General features: G+C 53.3%; 2 protein-coding genes and 1 non-coding gene across 6 annotated transcripts in view; 1 reads left to right on the plus strand and 2 right to left on the minus strand.

Moving 5' to 3' along the window:
* The window catches only part of SSBP3 (single stranded DNA binding protein 3), a 147,498-nt gene extending 144,170 nt beyond the window's left edge, over window positions 1-3,328 (plus strand). For 2 of the 3 annotated variants that reach the window (XM_054720580.1, XM_054720581.1), the window contains 4 exons: window positions 290-368; window positions 572-600; window positions 721-822; window positions 1,651-3,328. In XM_054720580.1, coding sequence (XP_054576555.1) covers window positions 290-368; window positions 572-600; window positions 721-822; window positions 1,651-1,680 — 240 coding nt within the window. In that variant the 3' untranslated portion in view covers window positions 1,681-3,328. The remainder of the gene's footprint in view (window positions 1-289; window positions 369-571; window positions 601-720; window positions 823-1,650) is intronic. The other variant, XR_008556918.1, reaches the window with a different exon arrangement.
* Window positions 3,329-10,300: 6,972 nt separating this feature from the next.
* Window positions 10,301-10,404, minus strand: LOC114230819 (U6 spliceosomal RNA). Its single transcript, XR_003616795.1, has one exon. It is a non-coding gene; the product is annotated as a U6 spliceosomal RNA (small nuclear RNA).
* Window positions 10,405-11,594: 1,190 nt separating this feature from the next.
* MRPL37 (mitochondrial ribosomal protein L37) lies at window positions 11,595-25,917 on the minus strand. 2 transcript variants are annotated; one of them, XM_054721152.1, is made up of 7 exons: window positions 25,509-25,917; window positions 24,481-24,664; window positions 24,271-24,386; window positions 19,457-19,642; window positions 17,206-17,363; window positions 13,524-13,727; window positions 11,595-11,779 (listed from the first exon to the last, which is right to left on the minus strand). In XM_054721152.1, exons 1-7 carry the CDS (start codon window positions 25,852-25,854, stop codon window positions 11,702-11,704), a joined length of 1,272 nt encoding a protein of 423 aa, XP_054577127.1. In that variant the 5' UTR covers window positions 25,855-25,917; the 3' UTR covers window positions 11,595-11,701. The 2 variants fall into 2 exon arrangements, with proteins under 2 accessions (XP_054577127.1, XP_054577128.1); XM_054721153.1 differs by lacking the exon at window positions 17,206-17,363.
* Between the last annotated feature and the right edge of the window lie 62 nt (window positions 25,918-25,979).

The raw sequence follows: 25,979 nt of genomic DNA on the forward strand, positions 1-25,979 counted from the left end.
CAGTGCCGCGGCTGCTCGGGCGGCCGTCCGGCCGTCCTGCGGAAGGTCCAGCCGTCACCGGCGACCCTGCCAGCCCATGCCTAGGTCTCTGCCCAGAGAGAGGGAAACGTGTGTCCCCACAGTGATTGTACACGAATGTTCATAGCGTTCTTCGTAATGGCCAACAAGTAGGAGCCCCCTGAATGTCCGGTGTCCTGCCTTGAGTGTGAGAGGGAGGAGCCCCCAGAGTGGGAGCTCCCTGAGGCCGGGCCGAGGGGCCGCTCAGCCGCCGTCTCTGTGCTTCTTTCAGTTCCCGATGGGTCCGGGCTCCGACGGCCCGATGGGAGGCATGGGCGGCATGGAGCCACACCACATGAACGGATCCTTAGGTGAGCCCGCTGCCCCGCAGCCTCTCTCTGCCTCCGCTCCCGGCTCAGCGAGGCCTGGCCCACAGCCCCGGCCTCACCTGCCCACAGGAAGGTCTGAGAAAGTCCTCGGCGCAGCCATAGCGTGGGGCTCGGGCGGGAGGGTGTGGAGGCCCCTCCACGGAAGAGTGGGCAGGAGACTGAACGGGATTCTTTCTTGCTTCCAGGGTCAGGTGACATAGATGGACTTCCAAAAGTGAGTGTGTGTGCTGTCTCCTCCCTGGACACGCCGCCCTGTACCCCCACCCCCGCCCCTTCCCCCAGAAAACCTTTCTCCCCGTCGGCTGGCAGGTCACCTCCTCTCCTCTCCCTGCAGAATTCTCCTAACAACATAAGTGGCATTAGCAATCCTCCAGGCACCCCGCGAGACGACGGCGAGCTGGGAGGGAACTTCCTCCACTCCTTCCAGAACGACAATGTGAGTGTGCCCGCCGCCCCTCCGTCATCCCTGGACCGTCACCCGGTCCCCGGGCTTGGGGACTTCACAGTTTCAGAGCCTCCTTCCTGCCGAGACCTACCCACGGGCCTGGGGGCCTAGCAGCCTTGTGGGTCTCGCCTTCCTCCCTCCCTCTTGTGTGCCCTGACCCCTGCAGGCCACCTGAGTGTGACCCCAGCAGGTCCTCCTGGAGGCGCTGTGCCTCGGGCACTGGTTGAGCTGATGGTTGGAAAAGCCGGGGCGGGGCGGGCGGCCTGGCCTCTGGCCCGCTGGGTCGTAATCCACTGGGTCCGTTTCCATCTGTCCTGGGGAGGAAGGTTCATGCAGACGGTGACTTCCTGAGGTCTCGCTGCAGAGGGGCTGGCCAGCTTTTCCACGTCGGGCTTCTGTCCACGGTCTTATTTGAAGGAACAGCCTCGGGGTTAAGCAGTTTTTGAGAAGCCCAGACAGGCTCCCACCCCGGGGCACCCTGGCTCACCTCCCTGTTCTCTGCCGCCCTGTGCCTGCCCGACTGCAGGGAAGCCAGCTGCAGCCTGTGGCGGGTAGGCGGTCGGGGGGGAGGGGGTGGCGGGGAAGGGCGCCTGCCTCTTCAGCTGGAAAGGGGTGATTTGAGGGAAATGGGGCGGGGGGGGGGGGTCTGCCTCCAGAGTTCCTGACAGGCACAGGCTCCTGCCAGCCCCCTGCCCACCCCGTGTCCCCCAGTCGCAGCCCAGCCGGGCCTCCAGCTGGTCGCGTCCGCCTCTGCGGTCAGACCTCCACACGTCTCCCGCTCCCGGCCCTCACGCCCCCTCCTCTGCTTCTCCCGTGCAGTATTCTCCAAGCATGACGATGAGTGTGTGACCCCTCCTCTCTCCAAGATGCTGAGAGCCGGCATGGCAGGCGGGAAGATGCCAGAAATTATGCAAGAAGAAGTGAGGTGTCATTGCCCAGGAGCTGGGGGAGGGGCACCTCTGCTCCCCCTCCACCCTGCCCTCTCCACTCCCCCACCTTTCCCAATTTTAGTTTCATGCAATAAAAAGGCCGAACTTTTTATTCCATAAAACATGAAGGACAAAACTCAAAAATATATTTCAAGTCATTGACCAGAAAAGTCCCACCCCTTGCCCTTTCCCAAGAGGATCTTTTATGTACATGACACTTTTTTGTTGTCTTTTGTTTGGGTTTTACCATTGTTGGGATTTTTTATTTGTTTTCCGGGGGTGGGGTTGGGGGGGCAATTTTTAAAAAAGGAAGCTTCTAGCAAACCCCCACCCCATTTCACCCCAACCAACCTCTTTGCTTTCTTTTAAAAAAAAAAAAAGGAAAAAGGACAAAAAACCCCCACCAAGCCCTGCTGCCTGTACCCAAGCCCTTCCACCGGAGAGCTAGTCTCAGTGTGCGATCTCACGCTGTCTTTGTAGCCACCTAAAAATAATAATAATGATAATGATAATAATAAACTGGGCCGTTTACAATCATGGTTTCTTTCAAAGGGCCTTTTTTGGAAAGCAAAAGGAAGTCACCCTTTTCCATTAGAGGTTTTTGGCTTGTGCAGATGGGCACGGGAGGGGCGGGGACTATTTTGTTTTGTTTTTTTGCTTAGTTTCTCCTGGGCAAGGTGGCAACAGCAGCTGCACAACTTGGACCCCAGAATGTCCCCCGCCCCACTGTGTGGCCGGAGGGCCCGGCCACCTGATTTCAGGCTTTCAGGACTCCACCAGGCGGAGACTCACTCGCTGCAGCCCCCTCCTCAGCCCCACCCCCGTCTCCCCAGCGAGAAGCCTGCCGCCGGGTGGTGGTCTGCAGAGACTGGGGAGCCCACCCCTGACAGGATGGCTGTGACTGGGACATGGAAACGGTGACCTCCGTCCTCGTCCCCTGGCCCTCGCGTCCTCGGTGTGTGCTGGCAGCGTAGCGCTGGAGTTTGGGGTGGGGTTTTTTCTTTTTTTTCTTTTTTTTTTTTTTTCTGTTGATTCTTCCTCCTTTTTCAAAAATGGGATATTGACCAGAACTGCTCTGCACATGCTTGGAACTGAATGGAGGACAGACTTTGGAATAGCTGCGGGGGTGGGGGGACGCCAGCCACCAAACCGACGCGCTGTTTCCGGTCCTGTTTTTATTTTCAAAAACCGACACGCGCGACCGTGGAGCCTGTCCCCTCCCAGGAGGGGTGACTCGGCCTCCCTCACCTCAGCACCCCGTGGACACCTCTGTGTCTCGCCCCGGAGACACCCGGATTCTTTGTACAGTTACTCCCCGCCCCTCCCCGTAGCTGGTCTTTGTTTCTCCCCTTCTGATCCATGTATATCATATTATGTGAGATATCATCTGCCTGAAAAGAGACCTTGTGCGGATTATTGGGACATTGTAGCTGTTTCTGTGTTTTTTCTTACTTTGTAGTCTGGTTCTGAATTAAGAGAGGAAAAAAAAAAAAGTAATTATGATACATTGTAGTTTGTGTACGATATATGTTGATAACGTTTTATTAAAGGGACATCTTTTTTCCGCAGCCCTTCCTGACATGTTTGGGGGGAACGTGGGTGGGAGTTCATTACACTGATTACAAGAGGCAAGACGCCGGGGTGGGCACAGGTGTTTTCCCGCGTGTGTGTGTGCAGGCCGCGGCCTTTGGTGAAGGGGTTGGGAGGGAGGACGTCGGTCTCACTTCAGGTACTTGGGGGCGTTATCCAAGCCAGTTTCGGTTTCCTGTCTTGCAAACACAATTCGGCTTGCCAGCGTGGATGTTTCTGGAAGTAGAGAGGTTCCTGGGCCTGTGTTTCCCGGGGAGTCAGTACCAGCCAGGATGGCCCTCTGGGCGGCCGCCTCACCTGCTCCTCCCTTCGATGGGATTCGCTTCACGGGCCCTGGGTGCGGGGCTCCTGGTTTTTTGGGTTTTTTTTTTAAATAAGGGAAGGGAAGCTCTTGAAGGACTTTGAGTAGCACAGTTTGGTGTGAATTTAGGAAACGGAAATAAGCAGCATCCGGAAGATGGCCGGGTGGGCTGGGAAGATGTGGGGACCCAGTCCCAGGCGTCACCTGGGCGTGACATACTGAGCGGGGTCGGTGAGCTGCGGTGGGTGCCGATTTGAATTTAGAAGTTCCTGTCTCCTGGAGCTCCGGGGACCCTGGTCCAGGCCAGCGGCAGGAGGGGTGGGGGGGGGGGGGGGGGGAGTGTGAGCGTGTGGCTGTCGCCTTCACAAGATCCCAGCCCGCAGACGATGCATTGCCAGGTGGGTGTCCCGCCTTTGCACGGCCGTGTGGCCACGGGCAAGGAGGTTCCCACCCAAACTGAAACCTGCTCCGTTTCCTCAGCTGTAAAATGGGATCCCGGTTGGCCTACCTCCTGGGTTGTGAGGGGAAGGTAGCGGGGAGTGTTCAGAACGGCCTCGCACGAAGCGAGAGCGGTGGTGCTCGCTGTTGGCTGCATCTCACCTGGGGAGAGCCCACGTCGGTGCGACGGGGAGTAGTTGGGGGGATCCCGAAGACCCCTCTTGCACCTTCCCTCATCTTAGACAAGGTCTTGTAGGCTCTTGCCCAGCACAGACACCTTTGAACTATTGGGAAAACATCACTGTGAGACGAGGCGCACACCGTGGCTGAGCTGCACTCGGGAGAAGGTGGAGGTGATGGGCGAACATCCCTCTGTACCCTTGCTGCTCCCCGTGTGCCCAGGGCAGGACTTGCAACAGGAGCCATGGGGGGGCGCGGGGGTTGGTGCGCCGAGGGGAACCCAGGTCATGGGGGAGAGGACAGTCTGTAGTGAGAGCCTGCTGTGTGCCTCCTGCCTCTGCTGGGGGGGTGAGGACACCCCGTGCCCTACCACCATCCCTCCGCCTCCAGCAACCCCTACAATTGCCTTTGCAACATTCATGGCCCTGGTGAGGGCTGTTCAGGCCCAGAATGTCTTCACTGCCTCCCAGAACTGAGTGAGACGCGCAGGCCGGGCCAGGCCGGGCCAGATCCAGGCCCAGCAGCCTGAAGGGTCCCTGAGTGAGAGATTGGGGGGGGAGGGGGTCCTTCCTGTGCTTTCAGAGGGGCTGCAGCCCATCCCTGACACGGCCAGGACTGGAGGAGCCAGGCCAAAGGCCCAAGCTCACCCTGCCGGCATCACTGTCCATAAAAGTCCCACTTCGAGGGGACAGCCACCCTGGGGTCCAGAGGGAGGGCCGGGCCCGAGTCAGAAAAAGCTGGCCTGGCTAGAGACAGCCTCCCTCCTGGCTGGGCACCCCTCCCTGGAGGCAAACCAGCTGACGCCAGCAAGGGGGCGGGGTGGGTAGCTGCCAAGGTGCAGGGCCAGAGCAGGACTCCGGGCTGGGCTCAGCTGGGCTGGTGCCGTTCAGCCGGAAGCCCAGGTGACCCTGGGGAGCCCTGCCCCTGGCTCTGCTGCCCGAGCAGTTCCACAGGCTCCGGGGGCTGAACCTGGAGCACAGCCTGGGCTTCTGTGAGCGTTCCGCCCTGAATTGAATGGAGCTGGTTCTCCCCTGGGCTGAGCGGAGAAGACGGGGTGATGGTTGGATGTGCCCTTCCTCTGCTCTGCCCTGGGCTCCTGGGCATTGTCATTAGGGGTACTGGATACAAAAGACCAGACCAAGGTGAGGGTGCTGGAAGTTAGAGGGTCCAGCCCTGGTGCAGAAATCTCTGTTCCCAGATGCCCATGGAGGCCCAGTCCTTGGCATCTGCTACCTGGACATTCAGCCACTGCCTTGGTATCCTGCCCCCATCTCAGCCCTCCACTGCCTCAAGGATCTCACTCGCTTCTGAGCAGCCTTACACTCCATCCACTCGTCTTCATTGGGCACCTACGTGCCAGGGACTGTCCTGGCCCCGGGGATATGGTCATGAGTAGAACAGGGAAGGCCTGGCCAGTGTGGCTCCGCTGGTTGGGCATCATCCCCTGCACCGAAGGGGTGGAGGGCTCCATCCCCAGTGCGGGGTGTGCAGGAGGCAGCTAATCGATGTTTCCTTCTCACATTGATGTTTCTCTCTTTCTCTCTAAAAAAATCAATTTTTAAAAATCTTATAAAAGCACACACCCACACATGGAAGGATGGAGCTGCCCCTCGCTGAGGTGGGGCAGGCAGCAGGATGAGCAGGGTGAGGTGACGCTCCGTCTTGACAAGTTCGATTTGAGATGCTGTGCGGAAGGCATCCAGGCGAAGATGTCCAGGAGCCAGCCTGGGCTGGAGACGCACTCTGGGAGTTGTTGGCGTTTGGGAAGTCTTTGAAGCCACGAGCCTGGCTGAGATCCTCTGGAGAGCGAGTGGACAAGGGCCCAAGGACTCTCAGCAATGAGAGCTGGGAAATAGAAACCAGCAAAGGAGGCAGAGAAACGAGTGAGACAGCAAGGTGCCGCGGGGCCACGTGGAGGAACCGGGGAGCAGAGTGCCAAGTGCTGCTGCGGCCAGGACGCAGGCCCGTGCCCTTCGCTTCGACCCGCCTGGCCGCCCTCCGCACTTCAGGCCCCGCCATGGAGGACAGCCAGTGATTGTGTCCCACGAGGGGCCGTCCTCTTGCTGTTTCCTCTCGGCAGGCCTCTCCTCTTGCCCTTCAGAATCAGCTCAAGTGGCCCCTCTCAGGAGTTCTGGCTGCGTTAGAGGCTTTCTCTGGGCCCGCATGGCCCCTTGGCTGTGTCGGCTCAATGTCTGCTCCCCATCAGGCTGGGAGCTCCTCGGAGCCAGGAAATGGGTGTTCCCTGCCCCAGATCAGCCAGCACATGCTGTGTTCACGGAGTAACTCGGGGTTTGCGTAGTCAGCCTGCTCAGAGGTGGCCGATGGCTGCTCTATGCGTGTCCGTCAGCCAACTGGGTGCTCCCTGAGGGCTGGGACCATGTCTCTCTCGTCCTGAATCTATGACTCCCACAAGGTTTGCACACAGTAGGTGCTTATAAAATGGGCTGACATTATTGGACTGCCCCTAGAAGAGGTCTGTAGTGGGAAACCCCTGGTCCTGACCTTGAGTTCTATCAGGGCGGCCCCAGCTGGGTATGAGGAAACCCATGGTGTGTGTGTGTGTGCGCGCGCGCGCGCGCGTGTGTGTGTGTGTGTGTGTGTGTGTGTGTGTCGGGAGGTGACAGGAAGCAGGGAGAGGCCACTGATGCTCTTGACAGGCGGACTCTTGCCCTGGGCAGCAAGCCCACGCCCTGGATGCCAGCTTTGGGTGTGGGAGATGTGGCCAGGGTGTCTGGCATGGGCTAGTCTGAGGATTGCAGGTGATGACCAAAGCAGTGTCCGTAACAGGAGGGGCTGGCCTCGATCCACCCTGCCGTCCTCAGCCCTGCGGAGGATTTGGGTCCCTGCGCCCTGCTCTGTGATACGGCCCGACGCAGGTAGTGGGTTGAGAAGTGGGATAGAAGTTGAGTGGGAGGCACACACTGGGCTTTTGGCTTTGAAGCATTTAACTTCTAGCCTCAGGTCCCTGCAGGTGAGTCTCCTGGCTGAGAGGACACGGGGTACAGGGCCCCAGAAGGCAAAGCAGGGAGCCTGAGTTTAAGCTGCAGGACGACAAAGGATGAAAGAGGCTGAACCGAGAGTAAGTTGCTGGCAGAGGGGTGGGTGGGGGTGTTGGTCCTTGGGATCCCAGGGGCAGAGGGAAGGTAAGCCCCTTCTCAGGGCCAGAGCTGGGGTGAGAGCCAACTCGCTCTGACCTCTAAGTCTCCCCCGCTTTCTGGCTGTTTGTACCTCTGAGAGAGGGCCCCACAGACTCCTAGGAACTATGACTTGAATTCCTTCCTTTGCAGCAAAGGGAGGGCTGGTGGTTGTAGGCCAGGGCATGCGGGGTGGGCTCTGATGAGGGAGCCTCACACTGTCCTGCAAACGCACCAATCCCCTCCCCATTCCAGCCATCACCTCAGCCTGCCCCCACTTCATTCAGGGTCTGCTCTGAGGCCTCCCTGGCCTGTTCCCTCCGCCTCACCAGATGCAGATGGCTCAGCACTGTGTCCCTTCCTGGGCATCGCCCTGGGCCCATGGAAATGCCTCATCCGTTTCGCCTTCTCCCAGGTGGTGGCCAGTGGTCTGTGGCTGATGTGGGACCTCAGGGTCCCACCACTTTGCCTCAATTTAGGAAACCCTGAAGGACCATTCAGCTCCAAGTTCCCTGTAGGATCAGCCAAGCCTCAGCTCCTCCTCTGCACAGTCGCAGCCTACAGGTGAAAAGCCGCCGTTTCCGGGGCTTCTGTAAAGCTCCAGACCCAGCTCCTTGAAACCCCCTGGTCAAGTGCAGCTTATTAACCTCCTCTCTTGCTTACAGGCTGCTGGCGAGTGCTCCCCAATACCCCTGCCACACCCTCCCTCTCAGTCTGTTCCAGGGAGCCCTGAAAAGACAGCCTGCTACCCCCCCCCCCCCCCCCTCGTCTTCCCAAAGGTGAGAAGGTAAATGTGGTGAGGGCAAGGCCCTTATTTTGTTCACTGCTCTATATGCAGGCCTGTGGCAGGCTTGCCACATACGAGATGCTCACGGACCCTCATGGGATGAATGAACCAAGTGCCTGAGAGCTTACCTGAGGTGAGGGGGGCCCCAGGACCGCTCTGTAGCAAGCACCCATCTCTGGAGGCTCCCAGACACCTGGGGAGAGAGTCCCTATAAGAGGCTGGTCTTCCAGCAGCCAAGCAGGGGGGCCCACGTGCCCTTGTGGTTTGTGTATTCGTGCCAAAGGGAAGATCGTCTGCCCTCAGGTCACAGGCTAGCTGTAAGGGACTTTGTCCTGCCAGAGCAGGAAGCAGGGAGATCCTGTGCAAAGCCGGAGGGGCCCCGGCCTGCTCCTTTGCCAGCATTGGGCTTGCAGCTGAGGGACAGAGCCTCTGGCAAGCCTCCCTAGGTCCAGCCTGCCTCGGGGAGAGCGCGGCCCACAGGTGAAGAGCCATCTTTTCACGGGTTCTGAAAACCTCCAGATCCAGTTCCTGAAACCGCCTGAACAGATGCAGCTTATTAATCTAAGGGGGAAACCTGAAACAGGTGCTTCATCCCACTTTGCAGATGAGGAAACGGAGGCTCTGAGAGGGAATCTGGAATATAGGAGGCTCTTAGAAATGGCTTCCCCCAGCCCCTTGCACTGCTGAAAATGAATCGAGGAAACTTAACAATCAACAAGCCACAAATCTGACCTGATGAGAATATATTCACAGAGGCAGTGTCAAAATTTTTGTTCCAAAAGTCTGTTGCTTAGAAGCTCAAGTCCCTGTAAGTGGATTTTTATTTTATTTTTAAAATATTTTTATTGATTTTAGAGCGAGAGGGAGAGAGAGAAACATCAATAATGAGAACCATTGATTGGCTGCCTCTTGCATGCCCCCTACTGGGGATCAAGCCTGCAACCTGGCTATGTGGCCTGACCAGGAATTGAATCATGACCTCCTGGTTCACAGGTCAATGTTCAACCACTGAGCCACACTGGCTGGGCTGTAAGTGGGTTTTTATGCCTATAGTGTGACCTCCCATTCCCCCCACAGTACTTCTACTTCCTCCCCAGACTCACTGACTAGGTAAGTAGTCTGTTCTCAGGCCTGATGCCAAACGGACCTTATTTTTATTTCTTCCCTCCCTGTGTTTAAGGGGGAAAGGAATGAAGGAGGTGGTGAGGATGAGGTAGGTGGACACAGCTCTGTGGAGGGGTAGCTGTCATCACTATACCATGTGATGAGCCTCAGTTTCCTCATCTGTGGGGAGGACAAAAGCCACCATCCCGCTGGCCTCACCTTGCAGGTCCGCTGCACGGGGCTTGAAGTCAGAGGGCAGTGGGTACCAGGCTCCAAGGCTGAGCTCCGAGGTCCAAGGAGGACACACCAAGTCCAGCCACAGGGCTGTCCTCACTCAGGGGGGCTGAAGGAGGGCGGTCCTCAAGCTGCAAGGTCCCATCTGCTTCCCCACAGCCTCAACACTCAGGCTTACTTCGCTCACTGCCCACTCCTCCCCCAGCTCCAAGGGCCTTCAGCCTGGCTTCAAGCCACCACCATCACTCACCCAAGAATTACCGCAATGGCTTCCAGCTGGGCTCCGTGCAGTCACCCTGCCAACTCGTCCTCCACAATCGCCAGAGTGTTTAAAACCCTTTGACTCAGCAATTCCACTAGGAATTTATCCGAGGGCTATGCTGGCAAAAGTACTCCAAGATACATGAACAAGGATGCTCATTGCAGCATTATTTGCAATAGCTAACAACTGAAAATAACCTGTCCATCGATAGATATTCATGCAGCCGCTCAAAAGAACAAGGTAGCTCACATGTGCTGATGTGGCAAGATCCTGCACTCCAAGGCACTGGGTGAGAAAGGAAGGTGCGTAAGTCTATAAATAGGACGACACTAGTAACATACATGTTATTCCACTACACACTAACGGTACCATGTATGAAACCTTGAAGCTGTGGTTACTCCTAGGGAAAAGGACTAAGGATTGCCTCGGGTGGGGTGACTTCCACTTTTATAGTACACTTCTAAGTTCTTTCAATTTTCACCATTTATACATAATAATTGTATTTACTTTTAAAATATGGAACACTTCATGAATTTGGGTGTCACCCCTGCACAGGGGCCATGCTAATCTCTGTATTGTCCCACTTTCAGTATATGTGCTGCCGAAGCGAGCACCTAGTTATCTTTAAAATACAATGGGCGCCAGGCTCAGTGATTCCGCTGGCCCCACCAGATCACTTGCCATGGGAAGACTGGGGTGCTAGGCATTCAAGGCCCCTTGTGGGTCGGCCACGCCAACCTCACGCCAACCTCACCTCAACCTCCCGGACTCGGCAGAATCCTGACTCCCCGCTTTTTCATACCATGTTGTGTCCCCAGTCACCCCTTCACACCACCAGTGTCATCTGTCTTTTTCCTGATAATCCCTTCTGCCACCCCACCCGCCCCTGCCAAGCCAAAAGGTGTTATAGTGGCAGGAACGCCAGCCCAGTCACTCCCTCTTCAGAGCAGGAAGTATCCACACCCCGCTGCTCTCAGCAGTCCCTCTGAGAATTGCACTCAACCCAACAAGCCACCCAACCCAAGGTCCCCCCAGTTCTGGGGAGCGGTGCACATCCAATGGTTTGTTGAAAGGCTCGGCACCTCACCTCTGGTGGGACCCAAAGAATCAGAAACGGCCGAGGCCTCAGGTGCACACCCACCAGCTCAGTCTCTCCTCCACCCCATGCTGCCACCCTCACTCTCCGCAGGGGCTGACGAAGGCTCTCCCCACACTTTCACCTGCCCATCTCCATCTGTTTCCTGGGGAAGCCGACGTGAAACATCAGCTGTGTAACCTTGGACTTACTCCTTACACTGTGTCTCCTCATCTTTAGGGCCCAGCACAGAGCCTAACACATAACAGGCACTCAACATTTTTCTTGAATATGGAAACGACACTGACCTCGCAAGGGCTGTGCGAGGATTACAGAGGCTGTGCACGGGCCTGGCCAGAGCAGGCCTTGATGCTCTGAACAAAGAGATGAGCTGCGCAGGGATGTGCTGATCCATTAACCAGGACAGGGTGGGAATCTACAAAAATACTCAGCTGTTCTGCAGTCACTGTGGGAAGTGTCCACAATTTAAATAATCCCGTCAGACACCCATGATGTGGTTTTGCAGCTACAGTCTTCAAAACAAGGTAGATCCTATTAGCCCAAGTTTCAGATGAAGAAACAAACTCAGAGAGGAAGACTGCGTGGGCAGAGCTGGGGCAGGTCACACTGCGGGGCCTGCACTCGTGTGGAGGCAGGTGCACTGCATGGCCCACATGCAACTACGGCGCCCCTGCGGACAGCACCCTCACACCAGCACAGGCTCCAGCGCACGGGAAGCACTCTTTATTGTCAGCGGGACCCCAGGCTCGGCCCGGGGTGCACGATCTTCAGTGGGGGAGGGCGAGAGGACTTCGGGCCTCAGAAAGGGCCTTGGCTCACACAGCGCCGTGCAGATACAGAGCTAAAAACTTCTTGAACGTCTCCGGCTGGAAGTCAACTGGCCCAACAGGTTCCTGAAAAGAACACAGCCCATTAGGATCCTCTAAGTTTAATGGCAGCAATTAAACCAAAGGTTGATTTCACGTAAATCCTAAGTACCTGGACAGTAATTGTTTCTTTCTCTCATGGACCAAGGAAGGGCCTGGGGCACTGGCACCGGAGGGGTACCCAAGAGTCGAGAGGACATGAAGCACTCCCAGCTTCTTCTCCAAATCTTAACCCGACCTGACCTAATCCCTCTGACTTCACCCACTACAAACCAGTGGTCTGTTGCTCCTTTTCATCCCAGGAACAATAAACAAGCCCTCGCGCGCTCCACACATTTATCAGGCACCTTCTCTCTGTACGGGGATGTGCCGGAAACCCGCAGTGACGTGAATGGGACCCTGCCCTCACAGAGCTTACAGCCAGGTGGTCAAATGGGACAATAAAAGATGATACGCCTCATAGCAGAAGTAGGAAAAAGATGGGGGGGGGAGGGGGGAACAGGAGAAAATGACTAACTCATTGACTTCTATACACAGAAGAGATCATATATAAATTAGTCTTTTTTGGGGGGAGGGGGGGGGGAGTCTTAAAGGGCAAGTGGAATGGGGCAGAAAGAAAAAGAAAAGGAAGGAGACTTCAGAGAGACCAGTACATGTGCTGTACAGAGGGACACACAACGGCAGGAAGAGCAAGGGCGAGGAGGCTGATGCTGGTGGGGCTGGAGGGGCTGGAGGAAGAGGCAGGTGGGAGCAGGAGCTGAACTGGAGAGGGAAAGAGGAGCCACTGACCACACCAGGACGGCCTGGCACTCAGTGTTCTGGAAGGAAGAGGAGAGGCATGCAGGGGGAGGGGGAGCAGAACTGAGGGCAGAGAGGCACGGAGGAGGTGGGTGAGACACGCTGTGTCTGGGGCAAAGAGAAGGGCCCAGGCCCGGGAGGAATTTCAAGGGTAGAAACACTGTGCTGGAGATCTAACTATACAACGACATGCTGACAATGTTCAGAGGCTGAACAAGGCCCTGTGTGGGACACGGGACACAGCCAGTCAGATCCAGCAGCGCCCTGCTCTGTTCTCTCACCCCGATCCCACTTTATGGCTCTTCAGTGCTTATCGCTGCCTGAATTTACATTATGAATTTAGATGCTGTGCCGCCCACCCCACAGGAAGCAGGCCTGCCTCAGCTGACACTGGGAGGGCAGTGGTCATGGGAGGAACTCCCTCCCTGTGGGATGAAATGAATGAATGCATCGCTCACGGGCCCTGCCTTCAAGGAGCTTGGAGCTGGGTGTGAGCGAGAAAAACACGTAAACAGATGATGCAGAATGTGATCGTGTATGATGGAATACAGGAGCTGTGGGAGTGGGCTGGTGGGTCCTTACGCTAAACCTGGAAGGACAAGTGGAGGGTGGCCAATGAAAGGAAAATGGGAATGGGGTGGGGGAGATGGGAGGGGAGAGGACTCCTTTGCAGCATCCACCAGGATCCTGAGCTGCTTAAGTGCAGGGCACCCTGGGGAGCTGAGGTGCTGGGCGTGGTGGTGTAGAAGGAAGCGGGAGGGAGGGGAGGAGCTGGGCAGGGCTCAGGGTGGAAGATGTTGTTTTAGGGGATGGGCATGGCTGAAGGAGCCCTCCAGTCAGAGGTCCTGGGCACCAAGCTCCTAAAGCCAGGGCCCCACACATGAGTACCCCCTCAACCCCATTCCTGCTCACCCTGGGGAGGGAGGGAGAGTCACGGCCCTGCTCCATCACAGGCTGAGACGGCTGGACTTACCACCACCACCTTCTTTTTGATCACCGGGAGGCACCAAAAATGCTGATAGAGGAGCTGGTCTGAGTCCACCCAGACCAGATTCTTGATGCCCTCGCCAGAGGCCAGATCTGTGGTGTTCAGCTGTAAGACCAGGAAGTGGAAGACACGGCCATCGGTGCCCACACTCTGCACGACTACTGGCTGCTCCAAAACCTTCGTGTCGTTCTGAGGAAAAGGGGACAAGTAATCCAATGGGAATTGTGGAGTGCAAGTAAGAGCACAAACAAGGCAGCTTCTCTCCTGGTCTTTAAGACAATGTCCACTCCCCTCACTGGTTTCACCACAAGACAAAGAAAACGGAATAAGGAGTTCAGGGCACTGACCAGGGCCAGGCCGCCCCCCCTCGCCCAGCCTGGCTTTGCCTGGCCTGATCCTCGTGGCCCCAGGGTGCCTGGTCGTCAAGTTGAGCACACTGAAGTAATAATTCCTACCACTGAGAGGGGATAACTGGCAAGCGGCACAGGACAGGAAATCCTCCAACTCCTGGTGACATCAGCTCTATCAAATGTGGGCCTGGAGGGTCATTGGATTAATGCAGTCTCACTCCATTCTCATTCCATTTGACAGATGAGGAAACTGAGATTCAGCGAGGCAAATGGCTTGTCTAAAGGCATAAAGGTGTGTGACAGCAGGCCCCTCTGAACCCAGACTGGCTAGGCCTGGCCATGCTCATCTCCACACCCGCCGGCTCCCCAAGCCTGGCATCCTGGAACGCAGGCAGTCGTCCTGCCTGGGCTTCATGCCCTCCATGCAGCTCTGAATATGCCAGATTCCTGGGTGACCACTCAGCCATGTCAGCTTCAGGGTTTCACCAGTCAACCTATTTGCTAATTCTCTCTCAATTAGTGCCACTTGCTAATAACAACAACACTAGCAACATTTGCTGAAGACCTCTCATGTGCCAGGCATTGTGCCACGCATTGTGCCAGGTTTTACATAAAGTCACTTCTAATCTCATAAATCTTGCAATATATTCAAGAGATATTCCTTAACAGATGAGGAAACCGAGGTTCAAAGAGGTGGTGTAATTTGCTCGAGGTTACCACTGAGGTGTGAGCCAAACCCCATGCTATTAAATCACTTAAAACCCTACTGTTCTGGCCCTAGCCAGTCTGGCTCAGTAGCTAGAGCATTGGCCTGTAGACCGGGTTCGATTCCGGTTAAGGGAACATACCTCGGTTGCAGGCTTCTCCCCAGCGCAGGCCCTGGTCAGGGCGTGTGCAGGAGACAACCAACTGATGTGTTTCTCTCACATCGATGTTTCTCTTTGTCTTTCCCTCTCTTGTCCACTCTAAAAATAAAAAAATCAATGGAAAAATATCCTCGGATGAGGATTAACAAAAACAAAACAGAATAGCCCCTACTGTTCTGGTCTATACCCAGTGTCCCCTGTGTCCTCTGGCAGCAGCCCTTCTCTCTCTCAGCAGGGTCCCAGCTTGGATGACAATCATGTTCACCCACGGAGACTCGGCAGCAATCAGTTTCATGACTGCTACCCACCAGACAGAGATCCGCTGGCAGCCCCTTGATTCGAAAATGCTACCTACATTCACCCCTTCGGGGAATCTAACGTTAGGAATAGCTAATGTCAGAACTCAGTATGGGCCACACTGGGACTGCTGGCCTTAGAAATACCTGTTCTCAACTGCATGAGAAATAAATAAAAAGAAAAGTGCCTCTAAGTGTTAGCTGAGAATTCTGTATTGACTCTTATCTCCCTCTACAGATCAATAAAGCTGCAGGTAGTACATAAATTTCTCAGCAATTTTACCTTTTACACAGAGGCTCTTCCTATAATTGCTCACCTTCACATCCCCAGGAATAATTTGTACCTGGAGGGGCTGCGGGGGGGGGCTCCTTTCTACCCAACTGGGTGGCAATTAGTGACAGCGTTGCTACCCGCGCTTTGCTGGCAATAGCTGGCACAGAAGCTACAATGAGCCTGCAGGCCTGGAACCCAGCCCGGGATGATCTCTGACTCCTTCCCCTGCCCTAGAGATGGGAGGCAGCACGTCCTTGGAAGGATCAGGGCTCCAGTGCTTGCCGACCTACTCATTAGCTGTGGGCTCTTGGGCACGTTACCTAACCTTCCAGTCTTCGGGAAATACATAGAGAATAGAAATGAAGATAACCTTACAAGGACTGGAAAGACACAAGAAGGTCACATAAAGATGTGACAGCTGCTAAACTCACGGCTGTGTCACCGTGGGCAGTTACTTAGCCTCCCTGAGCCTCAGTTTCATCATCTGTAAAATGAAGCTAATAGTCTCTGCCACAGGGGGTTGCTACACGGATTAAACAGTGCAGTGGTTTCAAACTTGAGCTTGTACCAGCATCACCCAGAGGGCTTGTCCAGCACAGATTGCCAGGCCCACCCCCACAGTTTCTATACAGCAGGTGTGAGGTGGGTCTGAAAATCTGCACTTGCAACAAGTTCTCAAATGATGCTACTGTTGCTAATCCAGGACTATATTTTGAGAACCACTGACATAAAGAACCCTAATTAAATGACTGCATGTAGCAGATGCTCAAACCAGGCAAAGTCTATGCCACTCTCCATCTCATGTGGCTAATCACTTCCCCAACCCCACCTAGTTCCCAGATGGAGCGTGATGGACAATAGAACATTCTGAATTTCCTCACTCCTCCAGGAGGGCCTCAGGCTCTAACCAAGATCTAGAGGTCAGCAGCAGCTCCCAGAAATGCTTTACCCCAACCTTGAGATAGCTCCATGTGGCAGCCACTCAGCCTGCATTCTACACCATATAGGTCCCTGAGTGTAGGAAGCGGTTATAGGGTTAAGCCTCTGACTGACCTGCTGGCAAAGTCGCAAACAAGTCCCAGCTTGGAGGGCACAGTCCTCTAAGCATAATTAAGCTTGATCTTGTGACTGCTCCCTAGATCTTTCCTGGAGAGCTAATGGGCTGTGGGAGGGGCACAAGTGCTGCCAAAACAAGTGAAACTTACAAGAACATTGTAGATTACCTTGTTTGCCCCTGACTATAAATAAAGCATCAGCTTTGCAGTCTGGATCTTTCTGTGGCCTCAGCCAGGCACAGAAGATCCACCTAGACCTAGCTTATTCTCTTTGTCTGTCTTTTTCTTCATCCTTCACGGCCCTCCCTCAGGCTCGCCGAACCCTTGGCTGTGCTGGCGCAGCCCACCTGAGCCCTCTTCCTAGAATCAAGGGGATACTATCAAGGGTATCTCGGGTCCCCAGCACCTGTCCAGACTTGGCAGGCAGGTCCAGGCCACTCTCCTGCCTACCCACTGGAGCCTGGAGCTCCGGTTCTGATACTGTGCACAGAGGCGGTACACTGCAGACACACAACAGAAGCCGTAGGAGATGGGGACACCAGGTTCCCATCCTTTCTCCACCACTTACTGCTGTGTAACCCTGGAGAAGCAGCTGAGCCTCCCTGCGATTCAGTGGCATAATTTTAACACTGGGGTCCCAGTGAGACCGTGTGGACTACTGTCATCAACAAACAAGGCAGCTTATGTAAAAGGCAGGCCCAAAGCAGGCCCCAGCAGATATCAGTTCATTTCTGCAGGGTGAGTGGAAGTGCCTGAAGTTCCTCTGTCGAGCAAGGATTCCTTCCCTGCACCCCTTTTTTCTGAGCAGTCTTCCCCCGATACGTACCCCATAGAGAAGCCGGGCCTGGGCCAGGGCATTGCCAAAGGCAAACAGGATCATCTTGGCCCTCAGCTGATCTGGCTGAAAGCGGTACGGCCGGATATTGGCTGACTCCAGCAAATACAGGGTGTGGGGATAGGGGTAAGGATAACCCTCCTGGAAACCTGCAAGACACACAGCCGTGGAGAGGGCAGAAGATTCATTGGCCTGCCCACACCTCAGGAAAGGCAGATACTACCACCCTCGCTCAGGGGCTGGCAAGCTTCTGCATGCCAGCCAAATCTGGCCCCCTACCTGTTTTTTAAAATGAAGGTTTTTTACTATAGCACCACCCTGCCCACTCACTCATTTACATAAGGTCTACTGAGTAGCTGTGACAGAGACCATATGTGGCCTGCAAAACCTTGACTATTTACTATTTGGCTCTTTATAGAAAATGTGTGCCAACTGTTACAGGTGGTTCTGGCGTGAATCTAACTCCACCCCTTTCTCATTCGAGCACACGTATGATAGTGCTATCAGCAGAAGGGAAACCTGAAACCTATGGTAATTTTTTTTTTAAGCACATCATTTGGCCCTGGCCGTTGTGGCTCAGTTGATTGGAATGTTCACCAAGGGTTGTGGGTTTGACTCCTGGTCAAGGCACACGCCCAGTTTGTGGGTTTGAGCCCTGGCCCGTTGGGGCACGTGTGGGAAGCAACTGATCCATGTTTCTCTCTCATATCAGTGTCTATCTGTCTGCCTCTCTCCCCATCTCCTTTCCTCTCTTTCTGAAATCAATTTTTTTAAAAAGCAAATCATTTGCAAAATTCAATACTTTATTATTAGTAATACATGACTTGCCTCATACCTCACAACTATCTATACAACACTGGTGCTGAGAATCCAAGTTTGGTGTGTGCTCATCTCAGCCATGACCCTGTCAGTCATCATTCTCCTCTCCTGCAGGCTCTGGCAAACCCTTAGTAGGCTGGGGGCTTCCAGAATGAGTAACCTGCATTAGTGAAAGTGGGTGAAAAGGGGGAAGAAAGAGGCTGGGAATATGTAGGCTCTGAAAATCCCAAAGAGCGCTACTTAAGAGAGACTTGGCTTTCCCATCCACTTCACTTCTTGCTTCGGTACCTCAGCACATGTAAACACCCAGCACTCAGCACTCCCTCCGTGCCAAGCTCTAAGACAGGCACCAGGAACAGGCCATGCAGAGCCTGCCACTGCCTTTGAGGAACTCACAGTTCAGAGGGGCAGACGGACAGGAAAACCGATCCTAGAGGGACATGTCAAGATGCAAGGTGAATCAGGGGCTATGGGAGGAAAGATAACAGGTCCTTGAAGAGAATGGAGCATTTCTGGGAAGTGATTCCTGAGATGAATTATGAAAGGTGAGGAATTATCAAGCTGAAGACAAAATGAGGCAAATCGTCAAAAGTTCCAGGTAGAGGGGACAAAGATGAGGCTGGTGAGAGAGGCAGAGGCCAGACCTGAAGACCTTCACGTGATAAGCTAAGGAATTCAAACTTTGTCCAATAGACAGTGGGAAGTGGGCCTGGAGAGAGATGGGATTACTTTTGTTTTGGAAAGGCCAGACTGTGAACTAGACGGGCGGGAAGGAAAACAGCCAGGGTCACACTGACCAGCTGGGAGACTATGGCAGTAGGCTGGGTGAGAGACAGCAGGGCCTGGCCGAGGCCGCAGCTGTGGAAATGAAGAGAGGTTCGGGAGACAGTACGGCTCATAAAGACTGAGCGGACGGCAGGAGTTGTGGGCCTGCCTGGCCTGGCCCCCCAGTCTCCGTCTGGGCTGACTGGGAAGACGGTGGTGCCCTGGATGAACAGCGCTGCTCCAGGCCTGTGGGGCTTCCTCAGTCCTACCAGGAGGCTGGCCAGAGTCTACAGAGAAAGAGGGTCTTTCAAAGGACCCATGACTACAGGAAACATTTGGCCCCTGATCAAAGCCCCTCAAGCTGCCCATTAAAACTCTAATGTCACAGAGTTGCTCTTCAAGTGTCAAAAGCAAAGTCAGCCTTTGAGCAAATCATTTATCCTCCCTGAACCTCAGCTGCTTGGCCTCTAAAGGGAGATGACAGTACCTGTCTCACAGGGCTGCTCCATGGATCTTAGGAGAAAATGCATGTGAGGTGCCTCGGACAGAGTAAGTACTCAGCCTCGGACAGAGTAAGTACTCAGCAGATCTTTCCCCTTTGGAAAAGGCATGTCTCTCATCTGCACACTGCCTGGAAGTCAAAGGCTCTGATGCTTACCTGTGTCGTCTTTCTCATCATAAACATTGGATTCCTGAAGACCAATAGTGGGAGATATGGGATAGAACGTCTCGAGAACATGATCCTTAGTAGCTTCAACTTCCTCTCTGGAGGCGATGGGGGGCAGAGGATCCTTGGCATTCAGCCGGGCTCCGCTAGTACCATCGACCTGAAGGAGAATAGACTCTAAAGGGAAGAAAGACGATTAGTCTAATCTGGTCTAAAGCCTTATATCAGCTTCGTCCTGCCATGCTCATCTTTTATAGCTTTCTGAGTGATCACCCTAATCACAGAAAACAAAACTTTGGTTAAGATATTAATCCTGGGACCGACTAATGGATTTTTCTTTTTATTAAAAAATATATATATATTATTGCCCTAGCCGGCATGGATTAGTGGTTAGACTGTCAGCCTGCGCATCAAAAAGTCATGGGTTCCATTCCTGGACAAGGGTACATACCTGCCTCTGGTTGGGGCGCGTGGGAGAGGCAACCAATCAATGCTTCTCTCTCTCTCTTTTTTCCTCTCTCTCTCCCTCCCTCTCTCTCTAAAAAGCAATGGGGAAAATATCCTCAGGTGAGGATTAACAAAAAATTAAAAATATATTGTTATTGATTTTTAGAGAGAGAGGTAGGGAGGGAGGGAGGGAGGAAGAGAGAAAGAGAAAGAGAAAGAGAAAGAGAGAGAGAAAGAGAAGAGAAGAGAAGAGAAGAGAAGAGAAGAGAAGAGAAAGAGAAAGAGAAAGAGAAAGAGAAAGAGAAAGAGAAAGAGAAAGAGAAAGAGAAAGAGAAAGAGAAAGAGAAAGAGAAAGAGAAAGAGAAAGAGAAAGAGAAAGAGAAAGAGAAAGAGAAAGAGAAAGAGAAAGAGAAAGAGAAAGAGAAAGAGAAAGAGAAAGAGAAAGAGAAAGAGAAAGAGAAAGAGAAAGAGAAAGAGAAAGAGAAAGAGAAAGAGAAAGAGAAAGAGAAAGAGAAAGAGAAAGAGAGAGAAAGAGAAAGAAAGAGAAAGAGAAAAAGAGAGAAATATCGATTGCCTACCTCCTGCACACCCCCCACCAGGGATTGAGCCTGCAACTTGGGCATGTGCCCTGACTGGGAACCAACCAGCAGCCTTTTGGTGCACTGGAGGACACCAACCAATTGTGCCACACCAGTCAGGGCACATTCTTCTTCCTGTGTTCCCTTTCCAGTGACCCCCTAAGACCTGGTGGTTTCTGTAGGTTCGAGTCTGCTCCACACAGATCATCCCTGCTCTAAGCTGGAGACCCAGAAATAAGTGAGAGTTACTCTCTGCTCTCAAGAAGCTCAAGGTAGTAAGTGCTACAACAAAAGTATGAACCACACTCAGAGATCGTAGAGGTGGGAAAACGGCCTCCTTTAGGAGGCCTGGGAAGCTTCCTGAAAGAGGCATTGCCTTCAAACCAGCTTTTGAAGGATCGTCAAGGGCAGAGTTTCTCGACTTTAGTACTATTCACATTTTGGACCAGATAATTCTTTGGTGAGGGAGGCTGTCCTGTAGATGTCTGACAGCATCCCTGACCTCTACCCCCTGGATGCCAGAACTCCCTCCCCACACCCACAGCCCAAAGTCATGTCACAATAAAAACTGTATCCAGACATTGGCAAATCTCCCCTCGAGGGCCACACTGCCCTTGATTGAAAACCGCTGGGTATGAGTTTGCCAGGCAAAGGAAGGGGCGAAAAGCATTCTAGTTAAGAAGGAGTGACATGTGCAAAGGCACAGAAGTGTGCTACTCCATGGCAGAGTTTAGGGAAATGAATCCAGATGACCAGAGTATGGTATGGTGGGAGGGAGAGCAGAGAGAAAGAAGTACTGAGATTAGAAGCTCAGGAAAAGGCTATTAAACCCAGGATGTCCTCAGTAACCGAGAGTGAAAGAAACCAGGCCAGAAAGACTCTGAAGTTGGACCAGCATACCTGCTACAAAGAGACATGGGTGTACAGGGGAAACCTCACATCTGACTAATTACTGCCACTCTGAATGTGAATGGCCTTTACAGAGGTCCCCACAGGTGGCCACATGCCACCACCAGGCAAAATGGAAGAACCTGAGAATGGCTTCATGAGAATTCTCCATGGATGCAAATCTTCCTCTAAAGATGTGTGGTTTTTTAGAAATAGTCAAATAGCTGTGCAATAGTAACAGATCAAGAATGAGGAGCTTGCCCAATTGGCGTGGCTCCATGGTTGAATGTCGACCTATGAACCAGGTCACAGTTCGATTCCCAGTCAGGGTACATGCCCGGGTTGTGGGCTCGATCCCCAGTGAGGGACATGCAGGAGGCAGCCGATCACTGACTCTAACCATTTATGCTTCTAGCTCTCTCTTCCTCTCTGAAATCAATAAAAATATATTAAGAGAAAAAAAAGAACAAGCTTATGTGTTGTGTGGCCATTAAAAACTGCCATTTAATTAGCATGCAGCCTCCCTTATTGGGTATGTAAAAAAGGGATACTACATCTGTGAATAGATAAATTCTGATCTATTTGTTAAAATAAATCATACCTATACCTCAGGAACAGTTTTCTAAAGTATTTCCTGTTTCCTCACATTTAATCTGCAAGGAAGATAAATGTGCCTGGACCTCTCCTAACCTTGGGTTTTAGCTTCTCCCCACAGACCACTCTAGTGTGGTTTCCAATTCACTTCCCTCCATATCCCTCCTCCAGTGACAGCTCCAAATGGGGCAGTTTAATTAGAGGTAATACTTGATGATGGGCCAACAAGTGCTCCTCTATTAATGAGGTTCACTAATTTCCTTAGTGGTGCCATTACCTCTGCAAAGCTGACTCCTTGCCAGGAAGTCCAGACTCAAAGGGGCAAGCTGGAGAAATGTGACCAAGCAGATGTCCTGAAAATCCCAAATTATTCCCTAGCCGGTCTCCCTGCTTCAGGTTTCCATTCATCAGAACACCTGTGTACTCTGAACATCCATGCCTGAGACTTGAAATTTGGTATTCATTCACCCATCCCTTCAGTCAGCACCTATCATGTACCATGAACTTTTAAGACGCTGTGGACAGAAGTTCACAGTGCAGTAGAGCAGACAGAAAAGATCCATAATAATAAAAGCGTAATATGCTAATTAGACCAGACGTCCTTCTGGATGAAGCCGGAGCTGCAAGGGAAGCCCAGGTCTCAGGTGCCTGCTGGGGGCCAGAGGGAAGCCCAGGTCCCAGGTGCCAGAGGGAAGCCAGTGTCGGCAGCTGGGGGAAGGAAGGACTACTCTTGCATGAATTTCGTGCATCGGGCCTCTAGTATTAGATTACAATACAGTATACTATGTACTATGAAAAAAGTATGCATAATGGGCATAAGGATCAGAGGAGGAATAGTTAACTTGTGGCTACTCACAGGAAGGGGGCATGATTTGAATCTTACAGGTAAGAATCCTAATATATAAAAAGAAAGGGGCCGTCACAACCAAAACAACGGGACAGACAACAGAACAGGCTGCATGGGGCAACAAGGCTGGCAGGGGGTTTAGTGAGGGATGACCAAACAACTGAACAGCAGGCTGCATGGGGTGACCAGGCCGGCAGGGGGGTTAGTGAGGGACAACCAAACGACTGAACAGCAGGCTGTGTGGGGTGACCAGGCTGGCAGGGGGGGGCAGTTGGGGGTGACCAGGCCAGCAGGGCAGTTAGGGGCAATCAGGCCAGCAAGCAGAGGCGGTTAGGGTGATCAGGCTGGCAGGAGGGGCAGTTAGGGGTGATCAGGCAGGCAGGTAGGCAGATGAGCAGTTAGGAGCCAGTGGTCCCAGATTGTGAGAGGGATGTCCGACTGCCGGTTTAGGCCCAATTCCTGGGATTGGGCCTAAACCGGCAGTCGGACATCCCCTGAGGGGTCCCGGATTGGAGAGGGCGCAGGCTGGGCTGAGGGGACCCCCATCCCCCATTCACAAATATCATGCACTGGGCCTCTAATTTAAATAAAGAAAGTAGAATAGAGTATTCCAGATAGAATGCACAGCATGTGCAAAGGTGTAAAACCTTGATGCCAAAAAGCTGCAAGTGGCTAATGTGTAAATTTGGGCTTGAGGAGTGATAGGCTGTAGAACAAGAGACAAGGCTAGAAAGACTAGCTGGTGGCCAAACCACAGAGGGCCTTGGGTACCATGATAAATGGTTTAAGCTACTGGGAGACAGTGAAGGATTTGGTATAAGAGGGACATAAGACATGCACTTTAGAAAGATCACTCTAGCAGCTACGTGGAAAATGGGTTGGAAAAGGAGAAAAGCATGCATGAGATACAAAGGCTTTTGCAATAGAATCTGAGCTTTGTGAGGGCAGAGACTCTGTGTGCTTTATTACCTCCTTACGTTGTCAACATTTAGGCACTTGCAGGCACTCAATAGATATGGCTGAATTAATAGTCTTGGAAAAAAGTGATTAAAAACAAAACGAACAGCCCTAGCTGGTTTGGCTCAGTGGATACACCATCAGCCTGTGGACTGAACGGTCCCGGGTTCGATTCTGGTCAAGGGCACATGCCCAGGTTTCAGGCTTGATCGTCAGTGCAGGGGGTGGGGGGTGGGGGGGGGGTTGGTGGGGGTGGTGGTAGGGGGGACTGCAGGAGGCAGCCGATCAATAAAAAATATATTTTAAAAAAACAAACAAAAAAGCTGAACTATGGCTAATGAAACTGAGGATGTGCCTAAGCCTACAAAACTGGACCATGAAGGATGGAAGTGAGGATATATATTGGGGGGGTCTGATCATGTGAGCTGGTGGTAAGGCTAAGAGTAGAAAGATACAAAACAGACTAAAGCTTTCTGGCATACAAGATGACCAACCTCGGTTCCAGGTGGTGGATATCCTGGAGTTTTTGGCGCAGATCCGCCTGGCCAGAGCAGGATGCTTTAAAATCTGGGATTTACACAGCTGGATCAGATTGTCCACAATGACTGGGCTTGGGAAAAAGAAGAAACATTTGGAGACATAAAACAACATGTTGACCCCAAAATCCATCAACTGGAAATCTTACTGACTTGGGGGAAACTTACCAATAGCTCTGTCTCTTGGGGACATCTTCAGTGGAGTGCCAGAGACGGGCGTGAGAGATCACGTTCAGTACACGTTCGTCTTGGTTCTCTATGTGGTTCCGTGGGTCGTCAACAAGGCTAAGCACTTTGTCGGGAAGACCTTCAATTAACTTGGTCTTGGTAAGCCAGAGGGCCTGCTTTACACCTGTGGGATAGTCAGTCACCAAAAAAACAAACAAACAAAAAAGACAATTTAGAAGGAGATACTTAAGCCCACCTGGTAGCATCTTGGGGAAAAGGCTGGAGAGAGAGAGAGAGAGAGAGAGAGAGAGAGAGAGAGAGAGAGAGAGAGAGGCCGAGCCAGCCATCTGAGGGGTCAGAACTAACAATAAGGAGCAGAAACTAGAAGAGCCAGATTTCAACTCAACTGCAGGAATGACTGTCTACTGATGGGTGGTTAATGACTGAGACAGTGTGTGCCGGCACCAGAGCAATTAAAAAGGGGCTGAGATGGCTGAGAGCATAAGGGTCTGTCCGTTGCATTCAGATCGACCCTCCGGGCAATTAGATCAATGGCTGCCAACCTTTCAAAACCCAGATCTCTTCTATTAACTCACCCCCCAGTTCCTGACAGGAAAAGCCCGTATCTACCAAATGTACCTCGTGTATTAGGATTAAACCCATGCAAACATTTAGAAATGGAATTTCTGGATTTTGCAGTGGAGCATAAAAAACCCTGGAGTGGGAGTGGAGTTTTAGTCCCGACACTGCCATTGTTCCTTAAACTTGAAAATGTTCTGGAAAGTCTATAACAAAACTCTGTAAGACACAGAGCTAGAGAGACAGATGGGGGTAATGAAGAGATCAGGAACTTGACAACAAACTTAATCCAAACGCCTCTCAGAAAACAGGAATTACTACTGGCCCCATTTCGCACACGAAGAAACCGAGACCCTCAGAATTTCAGTGTCTTGCCCGACGCTACAGAGGGCAGGGGTCAGCGCTGGGAAGAAGAACAAGGTCCCCTCCCGCCCGGCCTGGGGCCTCACCCTCCAGGAGGCGGCAGCGCTTGTGGAAGACGTGGCAGGTCCGGTCCTTGTACAGCGGATGCTCGTGATCTGGGAGCGGCTGGCGGTACCTTGGATGCGTCCAGCCAGGATCCCAGGGCGGGAAGATCGGCCGCGCCAGGCCGGGCATGAAGTGCATCTTCCCCGCGTAGGTGATGGGCTCCACTCCAGGGATTTCGTACACCCTGTCCAGGGGAGGAGGCTCGGGCTTCCGCGTGGAGCGGACGCCCCACTCGTACGCCTCGCGTCTCGGGGCCCCACAGCCCCCAAGGCCGAGCCCTCCGGGGCGAGCCAGCGCCAGCCTTGCGGGCCCCGACGCCAACGCCATGCCTGCCGACTTCGTCTCCTCAAGACCTCCACCTGGGCGCCGCCATCTTCCCGTGCGCAAGGCCTGCTGGGAACGAAAGGGGCTGGGCGCCAAGCCTCGTCCTGTGAGTGGCAGCCACTCGAACC

This window comes from Eptesicus fuscus, chromosome 9 (assembly GCF_027574615.1).
Source record: "Eptesicus fuscus isolate TK198812 chromosome 9, DD_ASM_mEF_20220401, whole genome shotgun sequence".
NCBI lineage: Eukaryota > Metazoa > Chordata > Mammalia > Chiroptera > Vespertilionidae > Eptesicus > Eptesicus fuscus.